The sequence below is a fragment of the Pollachius pollachius genome (assembly GCF_949987615.1).
Source record: "Pollachius pollachius genome assembly, chromosome: 19".
NCBI classification, from domain to species: domain Eukaryota; kingdom Metazoa; phylum Chordata; class Actinopteri; order Gadiformes; family Gadidae; genus Pollachius; species Pollachius pollachius.
Genome location: NC_136952.1, coordinates 7,652,010 through 7,670,673, shown reverse-complemented (window position 1 = coordinate 7,670,673; position 18,664 = coordinate 7,652,010). Strand labels below are relative to the sequence as shown.

The 18,664-nt window shown below is 46.5% G+C and overlaps 1 protein-coding gene across 2 annotated transcripts; it reads left to right on the top strand.

The window, feature by feature from the left end:
• The first annotated feature begins 12,811 nt into the window (after window positions 1-12,811).
• LOC307090367 (ADP-ribosylation factor 2-like) lies at window positions 12,812-18,400 on the top strand. Of its 2 annotated transcripts, none has more exons than XM_079756981.1 (5): window positions 12,812-12,903; window positions 13,784-13,941; window positions 14,535-14,645; window positions 15,872-15,996; window positions 16,406-18,400. In XM_079756981.1, the coding sequence occupies exons 2-5, from the start codon at window positions 13,794-13,796 to the stop codon at window positions 16,565-16,567; spliced, it is 546 nt and encodes a 181-aa protein (XP_079613107.1). In that variant the 5' UTR covers window positions 12,812-12,903; window positions 13,784-13,793; the 3' UTR covers window positions 16,568-18,400. The 2 variants fall into 2 exon arrangements, with proteins under 2 accessions (XP_079613107.1, XP_079613108.1); XM_079756982.1 differs by having other exon boundaries at window positions 12,850-12,979.
• The last annotated feature ends 264 nt before the right edge of the window (window positions 18,401-18,664 follow it).

Here is an 18,664-nt window from a genome sequence, read left to right as displayed (position 1 = left end):
TAGGGATCCTTTACTGCCATTGTCACAATTAATAGCAGACTTGCAATCATCTCAGACATCCTTGGTCTGGTTTCTAACTACTAATGAACCACCCATACAGATGAGTTGAGACGTGCAGTTAGTGTGACACGTATGTGTGTTTAAAATGTGACGTTGCTCTCACGTCACAATGTCATTGAGGCCATCCAGCTCGGATGTCTGGAAGTGTATGTGGGTAGGTGTGTGTGTGTGTGTGTGTGTGTGGGGGGGGGGGGGGGGGGGGGGGTATTCGGTATTTGTGTGGGTGCCAAGGGGAGGTTGTGTGTATGTATGTGTTGGACGGGGTGTGTGTGTTGAGTGTATATGTGGGGTGTAATTGTGTGTCTTGTATGTGTGTGTGTGGGTTTGTTTGTGATGTGTGTGTGTGTGTGTTGGTATCTGTGTGTGTTTGTGTGTGTGTGTGTGCATGTGTGTGTATATGGTATGTGTGTGGGTGGCAGCAGAGGACAGAATGAAGTCCCAGATCTCATAACCCAGATGACCAATCGGGACGAAGCTGGCAGGTCAGCTTGGAGACAGAAAAAACAAACGCACCCTCACAACGGACGGGTCGATGTGGGGCTCACAGCAGACCTTAGAACCCCCAGAACCCTCATAACAGGAGGCCCGGCAGGGGGTACGGCCAGACTCTCAGGTAAGGGGGTGGTGGTGAAGATGTGACCTTAACATGTCTTTAAACCCAGTTGTTTCCAAACTGGGGTACTTGTACTCTAGGAAGTAAGCGAGCAGGGTACAAAGAGTAACGAGCAAGACTTATTATGATGAATGATATTAGTTCATTGAATTTCCTCAATGTTTAAAGAATATGTTGATTGTTGCTGATCAATTCAGCTAAGACCAGAAAGTAAGTAAGCTGGTATACCCCAGCTTCTCAGCAACATCTCTCGGACAGACTACAATTGTAATAATGGTTACAATATATTAGTTCAAAGTAAGCATTTATGGTTTGGTGTTGGGGTGAAAGGGTGCTTGAGCCATGCTGATGGGGTTGTGGGGGTACAGAGGACTGCAACAGTTTGTAAACACTGCTTTAAATTACAACCTTTAACCTTTGACCTTTAAAAGACATCCGTTACAACACTCTGTCGTGAGAGGTCCGATAACTTCAGGTTCGTAGGTCACAGGCAATCAGGCAGATGGAGCTTCAGGTCTGTCTTGGAACCCGGCTCAGTCTCTTCAACTCTGGTCCTTGTCTTTAAGAGAGAATCAGCTGTGACTGCATCATAATCTGACTTTAAATCGTCTTTACTGTCAGACAATGAATGATAACGTTAATAATTTCAAAGTGCAAAAGGAGGCGGTCTTGCCTCTTGTGTTGCTGTGTTCCTCAATAAATGAGGTTAATGAGGAACGTTACAAATGCATATAGTAATAATTAAGTCGAGAACATAACCATTGAAGAGTGCTCAGTGGGTCGCTCTGTTCCTTGGGCTCAAAACGTCCTAGAAGCGGACCAGAAGTCTTTCCACGGTGGCCTGCGGTTGTCAAGGAGTCGCTTTCCTGTTTCTCTGTTTTGGTTGCCTGGTGCCTGTCAACACAGAGGGTGTTGAGGAAGAGAGACTTGGACAGCTGAGCCAGCCAACATGAGCTGGCTCAGACTCTATTTATACCACCGCAGCACCACCATGGTCGCTAGCACAGAGACTGCCTGCTGCTCATTCAAAGCCAGACACATTATATACACCACCACATCAAACACATCCATAACTAAATACGCCCTTTATGCACGGTGAAGAATGTGTGACGAGTGAAAGTCTTTTCACAAGTTCTATTTAAGGGGATTCAGAGACGACTTCATCTAGCTGTGGCTTGTCTATCTTTTTTTTTACTACCAAGTGAAACGTTTCTGTCCTCCTGAAGCAAAGGTGAACAGGATACTGATTTCTTCAGCTGCTGAGGTGATTAAGTTGTCGTGAGCTCAATTTAACCTCTTGAGAACCTGTACTTACCTGGCACTCTTTTGATTGTTTCCATGTTTCATCTGGGTTAACCCAGCAATATTATGAGCAATAATATAGAAATGTTTTGACGGGCAGATGGATGGACAAACTGATAGATTGATGGATTCACGAACAGACAAGGATTTGTAGACAGATTAATAGATTAACAGATGGATGGACGATAGATGTAAAATGTAAAAGTAAATTTTTTTGTAAAGCACATTTAAAAAACAACAACAGTTGACCAAAGTGCTAAAAAAAATAATAAATAGAGATTAAACAAAACAACAATAAAACAAGTAACAATCATACATTTGAGAGAACGATAATAACAGTAGCAACAGTAATAATTATAATGACAGTAATAACAATGATAATGTTGACTAGAAGTTGCCACAATGCAATGAATCAATGTGCAATCAGGATCAAAAGACTAAAAGATGAGATAAAGATGAGGTAAAAGAAAGGTTATACTGAATTAAAGGCAATAGAGTAGAAAGGTAGTAGATAGATGTATAGATGGACTGAAGCATGGATGGATTATCGGACACATAGATAGAGAGATATATGGAACATTCAGAGAGATGGACAGATGGTCAGAATGTTGGATATTTGGACAGATGAAGTGCTTGATGGATAAGAGATTATATAATTACAGTTACCCTTGGCTGTTCTCCATGTCTTCCAGGAGGTGGAAGGAGTATCAATATCTGAGGAGGTCTAGAGGAAGAAGAGGAGACGACCCAGCTCTGAGGAGGTCTGAGGAGGTCTGGCAGAGGAAGAGGGGAAGATCCAGCTCTGAGGAGGTCTTGAAGACGAGGAGGAGGAGGAGGAGAAGACCCAGGGCTGGAGAAGGATGGCCATCCCCAGGCTCTTCAACTCCTACAGCCCCTTCTTGGTGGTGGAGCGGGGGTCTGGGAGAACGTTCCTGGAGAAGCAGGACGGACCGGCGGGTGAGGAGGGGGAGGCCCACAATGAGGAGGAAGGCTCTTTGTTGGCCCAAGCCATCCGACCAAAGCTGAGCCGCGCTCTGGAGCGAGGAACAGCCCAGTACATGACCTCGGAGTGGCCTGGAGCCCTCCAGAAGAACCCCTACGTCTCCATCGTAGCACAGGCCGAGGGTGAGATGCAGGGCCTTGCTGATGTCTTCAGTCAGCGCACGAATATAAGCAGCCCATCACTGTATTGTTGATTGGATTGGGGTTAATGGAGTGTACTTATGGAGACTCTGACCTCGGTCACACTGTGACTTTTGACACGAAAGTCGCATTGAAGTGACAACATTGAGACTCTCGATGGCTTCTCTGTGTTTCAGGAGAGGGGTGGCAGGAGTTCAGCCCCAGCAGCACAGAACCAATGTTCCCCAGATCTCTGGTGCTCAGCGAACAAAGGTACTTTGATCACAATCGGCTGCCGTTCACACACACACAAAGAGCTCCTTAGATGTGTAAAGGAACTGAGGATGTGTCAGGTTCACCAGAGGATCGACCTTTATGAAATATTGATATCCCTTGACACACCAGAAGATGTTTTGCTGTTAGTGACAATGAGATAAAGACCTATGAAACCATTTCTTGGTATGAACAGCTCAACAGCTTGAGTTTGAGTTTATAGTCTTTCGTTTCTATGGGACCTTCAAACCTTTCTGTTGGCAACCTATCTTTGTCTTTTATATGTACTGATACTTTTTGACATTTGTCGTTCTTACTTGTGTCTTTAGTCTTTTCCTGCCTGTGATAAGCACTGTGACGGGCCTTTTGTTTGAAATGTGCTTTATCAAAGCCCTGAAGCACTGACTCCATCTTCTCCTCTTTAGGCCAGCGACGGTCAGGAAACATGCCCCCCTGAGCGAGTCGGACGGCGAGGCCTGCCCCCCAGCCCACCAGCGCCACCCCTGCCGGAAACCACGCAGGAAACCCTGGCGCCGACGCAGCCTGGTGGAGAACCACCAAGAGCCCCCCATCATCCAGGGCCTCTGGGTGCAGGAGATCGACTGGCTCCGTCCGCGACCCGGCCACGGCACAGCCACCCCTGCCGCCGACCCGACGTGGACCCCGTCGCTCCCCTGCGGTATCATCCCCCCTCCTCCCCAGTTCACCGACCGGGTTGCCGCTGCCGCCGATCATCGTTGCCATGGGGACGACGCTGCGAAGTCCGGCGACGACGGTTACCGCGCCACGGTCCAAGTGAAGCATTTGACGTTGTCCGAGGAGGAGGACGCTGAACACACAGGAGGTCAGAATCACTCTGTGGACCCTGACTCTGCCCTGGGACCCAGGGGAGGTGGGGGAGGTGGAGGAGGTGGAGGTTCTGAATCCGCCTGCGCTCCTACGGCCAGCGGAGAGTCTGCCAGCTGGGCCTCTTGGTCCAGCGACGAGCCGGAAGCAGAGTTCACCTCTTCGAGCTGGAGCAGAGGCTCCGACTCGAGCGGCGGCGGCTCTGTGCCGGATTGTTCTGACCGCTCGGAGAACCCAGGGGGGAGTGCCAACGCCGGCTGCACGTGCGCTAGCGTCGCCGTGGGCTCTCAGTGCACGTGTGCAGCGGAGGTGGGAGGAGGAGTTGGCGAGGGACTGCTGGCCGAGCTGCGAGGGAAGGTGACCCGGGCGGAGAGCCGCTTCATCTGGCCATTCTTCAAAGAGCGGGAGAAACAGCAGCCTATGCATGAGGGCACTGACGCTGACGAACAGGCCAACGAGGGGATTCTGCTTCACGACGTAAGACAAACATTCTCTTTCACGCCTGCCAGCCCTGTTAAAAATGTCAACGGGCAACTGCAGTAGATCTGTAAAGAGGGAAAAGCCTGAATGGCTGCTGTATATTATTTGTCTTTTATTCCAAAAATACAACCAGGCAGCTCATTTATACAGCTCATTTATAGGCATGAAAAAAACAAATAGTTCATTTTGTTGTATTATTTTATTCTATTCCTCTCCAAACCCCATAAGCCAGCCGTAGGCCTGTACTCTGTTAACAGAGTATTTATATATTTAGAGTTATTCGGCTGTGATTTGATTTTTCTGTGAGTTTCTATTTCTATTGTAACATCTGAACCTTCCCCACATGATTAATACAGTGTTACCCTGTCTTGTTAATCATGTGACATCTTAAATGATGGTGTCACGTTCCCAGCTGCTGCAGCCCGCCGGCTGGATGTACCGGGAGGGTCTGGAGTACGACTCCCTCCGCCACATCCAGAACGGTTCCTATGGTGACGTGGTCTGCATCCAGGACCGGAGGACTGGCTTCCAGTGTGCAGCCAAGAGGGTGAGGCATCGGAAGATGGATGGAACTATAGTATATATATATATGTATATATGTGTGTGTATGTGTATGTTATAATGGCTAGTGGTTGTGCTCAGGTTGCCCAGAGGCACTTCAGCAGTGAGGAGTTGAGCACGTGGAGCGCTCTAGACTCACCTCACGTGGTCCGGCTCCTGGGGGCTGTCAGTGAGGGGCCCAACGTGGTCCTCTTCATGGATCTGAAGCCAGGTGAACCCTCCTAATCCAATATCTACCTTTATTTAAATTAACAACATCAACAAGCTACATTTATAGCTGTAGGAGCTTGGAACCAGCCACTCTCAGCTTGATGGTCGCCAAGCTGGCTGCTGGCTCCCAGCCTTACAGTGACAGAGTGTCCTAAGGCCAAGAACTGCATTACAAGCCATTTCAGAATCTACGCCATTCCTGACATCACAAGTGGGAGTGTCCACCAATGATCCAATGGATCACTCAAAACCTAGCCAAAAAGTTTGTACAGTCCACTTGGTATATACCCAGACATCAGCATTGTTCCTTGATCTTATCTGTCTTCAGGGGGGGTGTACATTCCCACTTGTGATGGCTTGTAAGGACGTACGCACATCTCACGCCTTGAGGTAATACAGGGTCCCTTTAGCGTCTGGTTTTCCCTTGGCCTGTTACCTGCAGGGTGTCTGGCCCAGGTGTTGAAGGAGCGGGTGAAGTTACCTGAAGACCTGGCCCTCCACTACCTGCGGCAGGTGCTCTGGGCTCTGGAACACCTGCACCGGCGCCGCATCCTACACCTCGATATCAAAGGTCTACCATCAGACCTCCATGAACTACGCACTGTGTTTACTGGCACTTTTCATCGTTTATTTTTACTGTTCACCTGTTGATGTCAGACAGATAGGACAACTTGCTCAGAGGTGCCGGCAGGTTCTATTTCATGTAGGCTACGCCCTCTAGGCTTCGCCTTATGGCTTGTCCCATGCACGCACACGGGACAAGCCCATAAGGCGAAGCCTCGGCGGCTACGCCTACAATCATAGAACTAGCGTTATAATAACATAACTATTGTTATTCTGAAGACACATTTTCCATTTGTATGCATTGTGAGGACTGATGCATGTAACGTCATAAAGCACCGTTGAGAAAATGCTTTCCACACCTCCCTCTAGTGTCAACACACCGGAACTATCACCTTCTGTAAGAAATTACCCAGTCCTCTGAAATGAATGTGTTTGTGTGTCCCGGTTTCGTTCTAGCAGACAACGTGCTGCTGTCAGCGGACGGCAGGAACACCTTCCTGTGTGATTTCGGTCTGTCAGAGAGGTGCGATCTGAACGGGAAGAGCACCAGGACCTACCGGGGTGAGCAGACCAAACCAGAACCAAACCAGAATCGCACAAAACCAGAACCAACTACTAGAACCAAACTAGAACCAGACCAGAAGCTTGACTTAACACTAGAAAACACAGGAAATACATGTTAGAAATAAAGCACTTTGGATTCACCTGTCCCAATATAAACCAATATTATTCTCATAAAATATTAGTATGGTTGAGTAGAGTACTAAAACCGTCGGTAAGTGTAAAATAAAATAAAATATTTGACACTATTGTTGTAGTGTATAGTAGAGTACAGCAGAGTAAAATGTTATTATAGTAGAGAAGAGAAGAGTACAGTAGAATATCATTATAGAAGGGTCGGTAATAAGGTAGGGTGGAGTAGATTAGAGTAGTGCCGAATACAGTACAGTAAAGTGAAACACAGAAGAATTCCATGGCTGGTAAATTAACTTATTGGATAACCTAGTAGGAATCAGACATTGTATGAAACTCAGTTAATAAATGAATGAAATCCAAAGCTCAGGATGATGATGATGATGATGATGATGATGATGATGATGATGGTGTGTTGGGTTGTGTTTGTGGCCCCAGGGCCTGCCTTCCCGGGGACCGAGACCCACATGGCCCCTGAGGTGGCCGGAGGGGACCAGCGATGCTGCAAGGCGGACGTATGGAGCAGCTGCTGCATGCTACTGCACATGCTCAACGGATGCCCGCCCTGGGTCCGCTACTACGCCCCGCCCCTTTGTCTGAAGGTGAGCCACGCCCCTCACTCCTGATAGGATGACTATGGTCTGTGTGTGTGTCCTTCACCGACCAAACAAAACTTAAATGTCTTTTGGACACGTGGTTGAGCCTTATTGTTGATGTTTGTGACCATTGACATTTGTTGTGATCTTTAAGATGGGTTTAGGATGTGATGTTTGCGATGTTCAAGATGCGTTTGTGACGCGTGTTTCGTTCATGCAGTCTTCTGATAAGACGTCACAGAGTTGGTGGTGATGTCATGTTGTCTGTTGTGATGTCAGATCTCCAGCGAGCCCCCGCCCCTGTGGGAGGTCCCGTCCCGCTGTAACCACTTCACCGCCCGGCTGCTGAGGGCGGGGCTCCGGAAGGACCCCGGGCGCCGGGCGTCGGCCCGCGAGCTGAGGAGGAAGACCACCAAGGCCCTCCGAGCAGGTCAGAGGCGCCGCAGGCTCTGCTGTCACTTTTCATTAGTTGGTCATTCAGTGACTTTCAATGCAGGTCATTAAAGGTGACATATTATACCACCAGGTGTGAGTGTGAATACCCGCTACAAGCCGTTTTGAAAAAACGGCCTCTTCTGACATCACAAGAGGGCGTGTCCACCTAAATGTGTGCTGAATAGATCAGTCTACCAGCCTACCCAGTTGACTGTAGAAAACGTTGCTCATCTATACGTCGTACATCTATGTGGACGTACGTACTCACACCTGGTGGTATAATGTCACCTTTAAAGCTGGGGAAGGCCACATATTTTAGAAGTCTTACTTGTTTAAATTCTCTTTACATCCCAACAGCAATCAATATATATATTAGTAAATTAAATACCTGACTTCTGGAATATCTGTGACTGAAGCAGGCCTGGAATAAGACCATCCAATAAATTTGTTCGGCCCGAATGAAATGATGGTTTGGCCTACTTGTCTACCTACCTACACAGGTACCTGCCCACACTGTGCTCTTGCACTCACGAGTCATGTGCAATCAGCTTTTTATAGCTAGCAAGCTAGTCACATGTTTTGGAGGAGTGGCTTTGGAGGGAAGCCTGAGATTTTTCTCGCTCTGACACTTTCAGAATCTTGCATATTCTGGTTAGTTTCTCCAAATGGACGAGGTTAAAGTAGTGTGTCGGGCTTAGGGCTCATCTTGCTCTAGGATGCCTAATGGTAGACTGAGGACATTGAGGAATTTAACCCGGTACCCTTCGACTTGGAGTCAAACAATCTAACCCTCAAACAATCTAAGGCTAGACTTTACTGCCATGCTTTTGCACGTTTACAGGGACACTTGCATGAGCTAGTGTGTGTGTATGTGTGTGTGCGTGGATGGGTGTGTGTGTGTGTGTGTGTGTGTGTGTGTGTGTGTGTGTGTGTGTTCTAGTTTATGTAATGAATGTGACAGTTGGCTATTATGTAAAGCCATTCCTCTAGGCAGGTTTAGTCCTACCAAGGGTTTAGCAGATCCATCCCTTAACGGGGATCCCTTTGGATCCACAGTGGGGGGCCTAAATCCCTCATCTCTCCCTGGAGCCGGCCCTCTCCCCACGGAGGCCCCGCCCCCCCAGGCCCCCATGTGTTGGATCAGCCCCTGGAGGGTTGCGGCGATACAACAGGACAGCAGTGAATACGAGGAGGTAGTGAAGATAATAATAATATTGTCCCTTACTCAGTAAGTGTTTGCCTGTCTCTGACATTCTTGTTGCCCATGTGTCCTTCATGTATGCTGTGGGTTCCAGCTTCCCTTCGAGGGGTTAATAAAGTGTATTCTATCTCAGGCTGTGTCCGGACTGGATTCTGATGAGGATCAGGAGGAGGATCGGGACCCCCACCCTAGATCCCTCCGGGTCCTTGGGTGGGGGTCGGACTGTGACCCTGAGGTGGACATCTACATGGGAGAGGAGGAGTTTTGGGAGAGGAGGGGAGTGCTGACTCAGAGAGACAGGAATTACGAGGGAGACTGGGAGGAGGAGGAGGAGGAAGAGGAGGAGTGGGAGTCTTCCTCTTCTCCAGGAATGTTCTGTGCGTTGAGGGAACACTTCCCGCTGTTGAGGAGCGGTGTGCAGAGGACCCGAGCATCGTGGGGATCTGAACCGGAGCTCACACACCTCAGAGAAGGTGAGACAGACGTTATACATACATGCACACATGTTGACGAACATCTTCACTCAGTTAGTGGGACAAACAGTATAAAGGATTTAATGTTGAGGATAATGTCATCCCTGCTTTGGAAGCATAATAATAAGAAAAACATCAATTAATATCGATGTTATTTGAAAGGAAAACGTGATGTAGTTTGTAAGCTGATGCTATGGATTGATCCTGGTCAAAAGTTTGAATTAAATGCCAAAAGTTTTAAAAACATAGGATAAGATGTCGCCTCAAATGGGCCCTCTTTGGGTCAACCGAATCAGTTGGTTGCGAGTGGAGACAATGAAAGCCTGAACGGCAAGATAGCTCCTCCCCTAAATTACAAAAGATGTTCTACCTCTTGTTCACTAGATTATCTATCTCTAGATCGTTAACCCATTTCTATCTTTTGTTGACCAGATATTACCCTGTTGACCATATGTTCTAGTGGTGAGTAAATGTTTTAATGGTTACTAGATCTAGTTCTAGTGATGTTCTATTTTGTGCCGACAAGATGTTGCTCCAGACAACCCAGTGGTCAACCTCTCGCCAGAACCTCGGGACTACCCTCCATCCTGTCTGAGCTGCACCGACTCGTCACAGATCTCCGACCAGGTATTCATGGAAGCAAACACTCCAAGAATGTAATTTTTGAAATGGGCCTTATTCACCTAGTGGCCATCTTTTTTTTAACCGACATTTATACAGGTGAGTCCCACTGAGACCTTTAGCCCCTTTTTCAAGGGAGCCTTGCCATACAGACATATAGATATTGCACAAAAAACATGACGAAACATAGAAACAGAGCACCTAGACATCACACAAAAATAAGACGATACAAAGAACCTTCTTGGTTCTAACCATTGGCTGGGTGGTAGAACTTAATGCAGAAGATGGTACCAATATTAAACTGGTTCTGCTTGACAGGACTCGGACCGCTGGTCTGATGATCTGAGCTCCGGAGTGTTCTCCTCCTACAACAGCCAGAACGATGGACATATGGAATGGATGCTGTCAGCCAATCAGCCGTCCAGTCACTGCTTTGAAGGTACAAATGCACAAACACACACACACACACACACACACACACACACACACACACACACAAATATTATTCAGTATGTTAATGATGGTTGCACTGGTGCATGTAGGAACTAGCTAATATAAAGCTCACAACACAGGGCTGGCTAATACAGAGATAGCAACACAGGGCTAGCTTACACAAGGTTAGCCATTAAGGGCTAGCAACCCAGGGGTAGCTAACACGGGGCTACCATCATGGCTAAGTGCTGTATCTCTCCAGGTGTCGACATCTGGATCGAGGACGTTCACGGAGCATGCCTGAGGATCCGGGAACGACGGCGGGTCAACGTGGGCCATGTTGCCATAGGGATCAGTGACCAGGTCAGAGGTCAAAGTGATCATGATCATTCCAGTATTGTTTATGTACCTAATCGTTAATTCATCATTATTCATTTATACCTGCATTTTTATTTCATGAATGCAAACACGCGAGGACCTTGAGTCAAATTCACAACACATGAAACTGTGTTGTGCTGGGGTTGATATTAACACTTCGTTCTACAATCAGATCTCAGTGAAGGCCTTTACCCTGGAGACGCTGGACAGGAAGTTGGTGTCCTTCCAACAGGAAGTGCAGGAGTCAGGGTTGTGGCTGCGCTGTGTGCCCGCACCTGACCGATGTCCTCGCTGGTATTGGAGGATCAATGATGGGAAGCTGGACCTTCGAGGCGCACTTTAACAACTTCTAACACCTGACCCATATGCAGTGCCAGTCCGTCCATAGAGCTGCTCTTGGCCGTGGCCCAGGCGGCCCATTATGATGGATGGTCAATTGTGCATATTCCTGTCTGACTATTTTGTAACCAGGATGCCACACATTGGTGCTAGAGCGCCATAGCACTATAGTGCCCGCTGTTAAACATTAAGAACGATTAACATAAATAAGCTGACTAAAGTGCCACAAGGGGATCTTTAAGTAAACCGAAGTATCTGAATGAGCAGTGTATGGTGCTCTCTGTCTTGTTTTGTATGTGACTGACTATGATGATTATTGTATATGTTGGGGGGTAGACTCGTGAGACCGGCCTGATCTTGCAAGTTCACATTCTCTGGCCACAAGCTTGTTGAAAGCCTCTCTCAAAAACACCCCAAAAAATAGAGCAATGAACAACGTTTTATATGATATAGACTGAATAACGATGTTAAATGACAAACATACGTTTGCACAGAAGGCTATTCTATGAGGTGAAGATGTTTTTGGTTTACTTTCAGTGGTATTCGGCAAGGGCGATGAGAGCAAGAGCATTTCAGACAAAATAGAAGCTTTCGCCCCTATGCAGAGATCAATTGCTGGCAAGCCAAGATTGATATTGATCTAGTTTGCGATATGCAAACTTGAATATCTTGATGGTCTCGTGAGCCTAGTTTGGTTAATTATGCTCAGGGAGTCATAAATTCCCGAACCGTTCCTGCCCATATGAAAAATAGCTCAAAATTAGGGTGTTGAATTGTACATAGTTGATTACATTCAAAAATTCAATTTGCAGATATTTTGTACTTTTAGAAATCGCCTGTGTGCATGGATTTTATAATAAAATACCATGTCCTGGAATGTCCAGATAATTATCATTATGAGCATTATAATGTTGCCAACATATAAGCAAGTCTTAAAATGTGTTAGTTGTGGATAAAAGCATTTAAATACCTTTAACTTCGTGTTGTTCATCACATGAAGGCCAGTGTTTCTTTATGCAATATTAAAGATAAGAGGTAAAACGTTATTGACTGATTTTTTTTATTCGAGTTCCTAAATTTGCTGCCAAATACTATTAAGTATCAAGAATAACACAAGAAATGCTTTGTGTTGTACTGTGCTTTATCTGTTCGTAGATGTGGTTTACGATTACAACAACAACGAAGAGCCCGAATGACCAAAGCGGTATTCTTGTCTCTTTAGTGGGCTGATCTGCATAGCCACAACCGCCAGTCTGGCCTCGATTTCCAGTATCACTGTCGTTGAGATCCTGGAGGACGACCCTACCCATTGGGGCAGGCCAATCGGGTGGCGCTAGACCTGTGATTGGGCGTGACATCCTAACCCCTTTATAGTATAAATATAAAAAGAAGAGAGGGGCCTACTGAAATTATAACTAAAACAAATAATCTTGTTTTACCAGCCAACTGAAACCTGAAACTTCCTAACTGAGATGTAGGACTTCACTTATTCATCGACATCGTGGACAACCTGCAGTCAACCCCAGTGATAGGCCACACGGGAAAAAGAGGCGTTTCTTTTCCTACGATGCTTGACATGATTGGGCAGGACTGTTCATAGTGGGAAGTGCGATACGCCGGTGTAGTGTCCGTAGGTTGCGCCAAACGCCATTTTGAGCTAACTGGTGAACGAAGAGAAAGATCCAGAAGCTGTCTTTCTGAAAGGTAAACCGATCCTCCCGTTCAAAACGACACGGACTTATCGTCGAGGAACCACCGATATACGTAGTTTTAGCAGAGGGTGAGAACACATCGCCGTGCGTTTATTTCACGTATCGTGGCTGTTATCGAAATGACGTCACCGTTTCCCCTTATATTTTTACACTGACGCGGCATTCGGCCAACCGTACCTTAGCCGCTAGCCCGCAGAGCTAACGATGCTAGGTGGCTAACTGACGGCTTACTTGATAAACAGATGTGTGGGCGATAACTGAATGAAAGGATTATATGCTACCGACACTATCTTTGACGGCTTCGTGTGACGTCATATGCGAAAAACATAATTTTTCGCTCCTTCGTTCGTCGGTGCGGATTGGTTGCCGGTGTTTCGGCTAGTAGCCTCAAGCTACGGTGGAAGGCTACTGACGCTAAATGAGCATCCGCCCTAACCAACACTAAGCTCCTCTAAGCTGGCTAAACAAGAGCTAAGGTTGATTACTTTAAAAAAAAAATGCTGCTCCAGGTTTTCCCCTACGTGTACATGTACCCATCGCCAGGTCGGATTGACCATTAATGGTGTGGCGTCGGGTTGCGCCAGGTGCTAACGTTAGCCATCTTTTTCTCCGTCGGCCTTTAAAAGTCAGCGTCTGGTTAGCAAGCTAGCAAGGGTCGAGTGACAGCTACACGGAAACACCCCTACGGACACCTGAGCCACACGGCCTGATGGTCCATTAGGCCTACGTTTTTGTCCGTAATTGACGTTTATAAGTGACTGCGTGCGTTATTTCGTGCCAGTACGTCGACGGACGTAACTGGACGACGTAGTTGTTTCGCTTTGCTGTCGCGTCTCTTATACAGTATTTTTTTCGCCTACTTCTCTCGCCAGGTCTGTCACCATGGGGAGTGCAATCGGAAAATTATTCAATGGCCTGTTCGGCAAGCGTGAGATGCGGATTCTTATGGTCGGGCTCGATGCTGCCGGAAAAACCACCATCCTGTACAAGCTCAAACTCGGCGAAATCGTCACAACCATCCCCACCATCGGTAAGGGCCTTTTGGTATATCCACTCACTTAGTAGTATATAACGACGTAGTATTTAATAGTTATCTAACCCTTTCATGCACTGTATTATGTCTCACGTTCTTCCCATTGCATGTTAGCAGTAGGTACTATTTTGGGTTGTCTGATTCCCATGGTCACAACAGGTCATTGAAGATGTACTGATTATCGTTATACATGTCCTTACATCACCCAACGGGGTAGTTTTATAATTTGTGGTAAAACAAAGAATAAAATCCACAAGATATCTTTAAACTCACCTGGATGTCTAAGAAAATCATACCCACTGGGTGAGATGAAGACACGAATGTGCACCTTCTCCATATTTTCCTTTTTCTGGGACCACAAAAAATAAATAAATCGTGTTTACTTGCTAGTCATGCTTTCGATGAGTTCAACCTGGGACCCACTGCAGAGGGTTATAATGCAGCGTTGGGTAGAAAATGGGACCAGTTCCTGCCAAGTAGCTTGGCATCGCTTTTGAAACATGAAGGTGCATTTAGTGATTGGTATATTATTGGGATTTCAGTAGGAAGGATGGTTTGGAGTGTGCTTATTCTCCCATGCATGTATCCAGGCTTCAACGTTGAGACGGTAGAATACAAGAACATCAGTTTCACTGTGTGGGATGTCGGCGGGCAGGACAAGATCCGGCCCCTGTGGCGCCACTACTTCCAGAACACTCAAGGTGAGAAACACTCGGCCATCCATGGTAATACACCTGCTCTTTTGTCCTTTTTATTATAAAGGAGGGTATGGCTTCAAATGCTCTGTTGCCTTTCCATGTCCTAACATGGATGTCGTAAGTAGTATTCAGTACCTTTTTTTTATTTATAATTTCATACCCCCATTTTATTTAAATGTTAATGCAGGTTGCGCAATGTTTGCAAATGCTTGTTGATTTACCAATCACCTTTTTGCCATCAAATTAGCCATGGTCAGCTTTCGTTGACAACGATAAGCGGCCAATATGAGGTAACTCAACCATTAGAAAGCCCATATCAGCTATCATTAGCACCAATAGTCATCATATATCAGCTAGTATTAGCGGCATCATGTCACCTCGACGTAGCATCATACAAGGTCATATGTAAACTTGCATTAGCATCATTACACAAATTTTGCCAAACAATTGTTGCCATATATGGCCTGCCCTTGTACACCTAAATGCCATCGTACACAAAACATTGGAATAAATACTGAATGGCGTAGACAATGCAGGGTGCAGTTCAATGTGTTGCAGTCTTCTGGCTTGAACTACACGATAGCTGAGGAGACAATATAATAAATAACCCTTAATTTTACAAGTCAATTACCAAAATACAATTTATTATCAATAGCTGATGTATGTTTTTATTGTGGGCCTGAACTAGTGGCTAAAGATTCAGTCATATTATGACACTGTTGGTCACTTCCTGTTTGAATTCCTGGTTGTTTAGCCCCGCCCACTGCTAGTTCAAACACAGGTGTGTTCTGTCCTATGAGGAAATACTACTCCCATCGGCTATTAGTCCTGTCAGCTATTATCTACATAAGCTTTTCATTAGCTTTATATTAAAATAAGTATATTGTCTGGTCAGCATACCGATGCTTTTTTATTTATCAAAATTAATTGAACATTGACATGCCTCAAGATGCTCAAAATATTTTTAATACATTTTATATTATTTTAAATACAGTTTGTTCTCTACCCTGTAGTTGTCTATTATGGAACAATGCAAACAAAGATTTCCCTTCCAAAGAGTACCCTGACTGCTGGCTTCTAGTTTAAGATACATTGGAGTCCAAGTGTGTGTGTGTGTGTGTGTGTGTGTGTGTGTGTGTGTGTGTGTGTGTGTGTGTGTCATTAAAAATGTGTAACCGTAATCATGTGTTAAACATGAACTACTTGTAACCCTAACTGTGTGTCTACAGGGCTTATCTTTGTGGTGGACAGCAACGACAGGGAGAGGGTGAATGAGGCGAGAGAAGAGCTCGCTAGAATGCTTGCAGAGGACGAGCTGCGGGACGCCGTGCTGCTGATCTTCGCTAACAAACAGGTGAGGACCCAATTAATGTCCAGGTGAGGCCTCTAGCTTCAGGTGGGTTCTTATACAGGTAAGGCCCTCGCCCCTCTTACCGTACAAGTTAGTCCTCCTCAACGTACTATTGACACTTTTGATTCTAACTTGTGATGGCATTTGCTATTTTATCTTTAATATGAAGTGTTTTAGACTCAATTATTAATCTAAGGGGGTGAGATCCTGTAAGCCTACAGGTGAGGCCTTAACGTACTTGTGAGGGGGGGGGGGGGGGCAGGCGGTAAAACCACCAGTATAGATGAGAAGATAAACTAACAGATTAGCCCCACTAACATGCAGGTTAGGCCCTCAGACGTCATTAGCATCCCTAGTCCTGGTGAGCAGAGCATTGACGTGTGAAATGATCATGACTGTGGTGTGTCTCCAGGATCTCCCCAATGCCATGAACGCTGCAGAGATCACCGACAAGCTGGGGCTGCACTCTCTGCGCCAGCGCAACTGGTACATCCAGGCCACCTGCGCAACCAGCGGGGACGGCCTGTACGAGGGCCTGGACTGGCTCTCCACTCAGCTCAAGAACCAGAAATGATCCATTCCACCACCTCTGACTTTGTTTGTTGTTTGTTTTTTCTGTTGATTTATTTCCTGTTTTAACACAGTGGCAGCACTGGATCAGCCCCCCCCCCCACTCCCTGACGCCCTCCCCCTTTTCCCCATCCCCCCAAACGGCTCTCACTTCCTGTCATTCCCCCACCTGTCCCCGTCCCCCTAAACGACGTGTCACTTCCTGTCATTCCCCCCTCCTCCTGGGGCCTCTACCCTCTGCTGCTCCTGTCCTGGGAGTCTGAGAGAGTGTTCATTCAGTGTGTGTGGTGTGTGTGTTTGTGTGTTGGCTGGTACTGGGACAAAGCCAGGCGTGCCTTCTACACACCTCGCTGTGAAAACAGTGCTCTGGCCTCCCCAAGCCCCTCCCCCTCGCCTCCCTCACAGGACGCATGGTTTTCAGAAGGCATAGAAGGAGCGAGGGGGTGCCCTCTCTCTCTCTCCTCCTGTGTTATTGACCTCAAAGCTAACCTGTCGCCCCAGTCTAGACGCTACGCTAGCATGTTCATTTGACCCGCCTTGGTTTAGAAACCCTCAAAGTTCTGGAAAAATTGCATCATAACCTGTATCAGGTTGAAGCAAATAAAAAAAACGCAAAAAAAACTAGACAGCCGATCCTCGACCGTTCTTGTGTCATTTGAAAATCATGCAGTTTCTTTTACTATCAGAGTGTATGTTAAGCAACGGTTCTTAGTCACATCCCTCCCCCCATCCCTCCCCCCAGCTCAACCATGAAGCACAAGGCAGACAAACAATCCTTAGCTAGCTTACTTCAAACCAGAGGTCCCTAGCTAGGGTACCCTGACGTTAGAATACCTAGCTACCGTGCCCCCATGTTGGAATACCTAGCTAACTAGCATACTCCAATGTTAAAACTGCTAGCTAGCTAACCAACATACTCCAAAGTTGGAATACCTTCCTGGCGTACTCTTAACATTTGAATGCCTTCCTAGCTAGTGTACGCCAATGTTGGAATACCTAGCTAGCTCCTATCCGCCAATGTTCAAATGTCTAGATAAAATTATCCAACGTTGAAATGGCTCGCTAGCACATTCCAATGTTGGACTACCTATCTGGCTTACACCAATGTTGGGAGTACCTTACTACACGGCGTTCCCTAACGTCGCAATACCTAGCTAGCACACTGTAACGTTGTAATGGCTAGCTAGCAGTGGGTTGCTAGTAGATCATTTGCCACACGATCTCCCTTGGTATGTGACGTGGTTCCGGGCGCGCTGGCTCATCCCTCCACGGTGTTGGGCATTTCAAAAAAAAGCATGGCGCGTTAGACCGTCTTGAGTTATCAGCATTTTCCATGTAAAGCTTGAAACGTTGTTCCTCTCTGAAATGTTACCCGTGTTTTTGTTTTTCCTTACCTTTTTGAGTGTTTCCATTTGTCAGGACTGCTAAATGATATGCTTCAGAGCAGTTAGACGGCCTGCATATGAAGTTAGGAGTCCTGGAACGCTTTCCCACGGTTTCTAACGTCCCTGGTGGGGTGACGCAGGCCCCCTGAGCGGTTGAGCTCGCTGGTGAAGAAGCGCCAAGGTTGTAGACGCTAACCGCTTCAGACTAATGAAGGAAGCAACCCTGGGCCAGCTGTCTGGTTGCTGATAATAGAACATGTCCCGGTCCTGGCTGTGGAGGACACCCCTGCCCCAGGGGCGGAGCAGGGGTGTAGACTGCTTGTCTGACACCCAGGGCCCCACCCAGCAACCTCTGGTCAAAGATTGTAAATCTGTAAGTCTCTCTCCCCTCCTCAAACTGCTTCGATGGGGGGTTTCCTCAATACATTAATAAACATGATTCGATCCTATTATTCTGCTGTCGATTTTTTTTTGTTGCCTCTTTTATGATTTTGGTAGTCTACGATGTATTTGATCTTTATAAAAGACCGGTTAATAAAACAGTTATAGAAATCACCCGACTGTAATCGGAAAATTAGGGTTGACTGGTGAAGGCTACACCAGCCACAGGGTAGTAGGCTAGTGTTCCGGTAAGTTAATATTGGAACTGATAAAAAGAAAAAAACGTCTCTTAATACCTTAATTCTATTAACAGCTTGTATTATATAATGCATTCA

Coding starts and splice junctions, on each gene's coding strand:
- LOC307090367 (XM_079756981.1), top strand. CDS start 13,794: ATGGGGAGTGCAATCGGAAAATTATTCAATGGCCTGTTCGGCAAGCGT. Junction 13,942..14,534: donor CACAACCATCCCCACCATCG/GTAAGGGCCTTT, acceptor GCATGTATCCAG/GCTTCAACGTTGAGACGGTA. Junction 15,997..16,405: donor TGATCTTCGCTAACAAACAG/GTGAGGACCCAA, acceptor GTGTGTCTCCAG/GATCTCCCCAATGCCATGAA.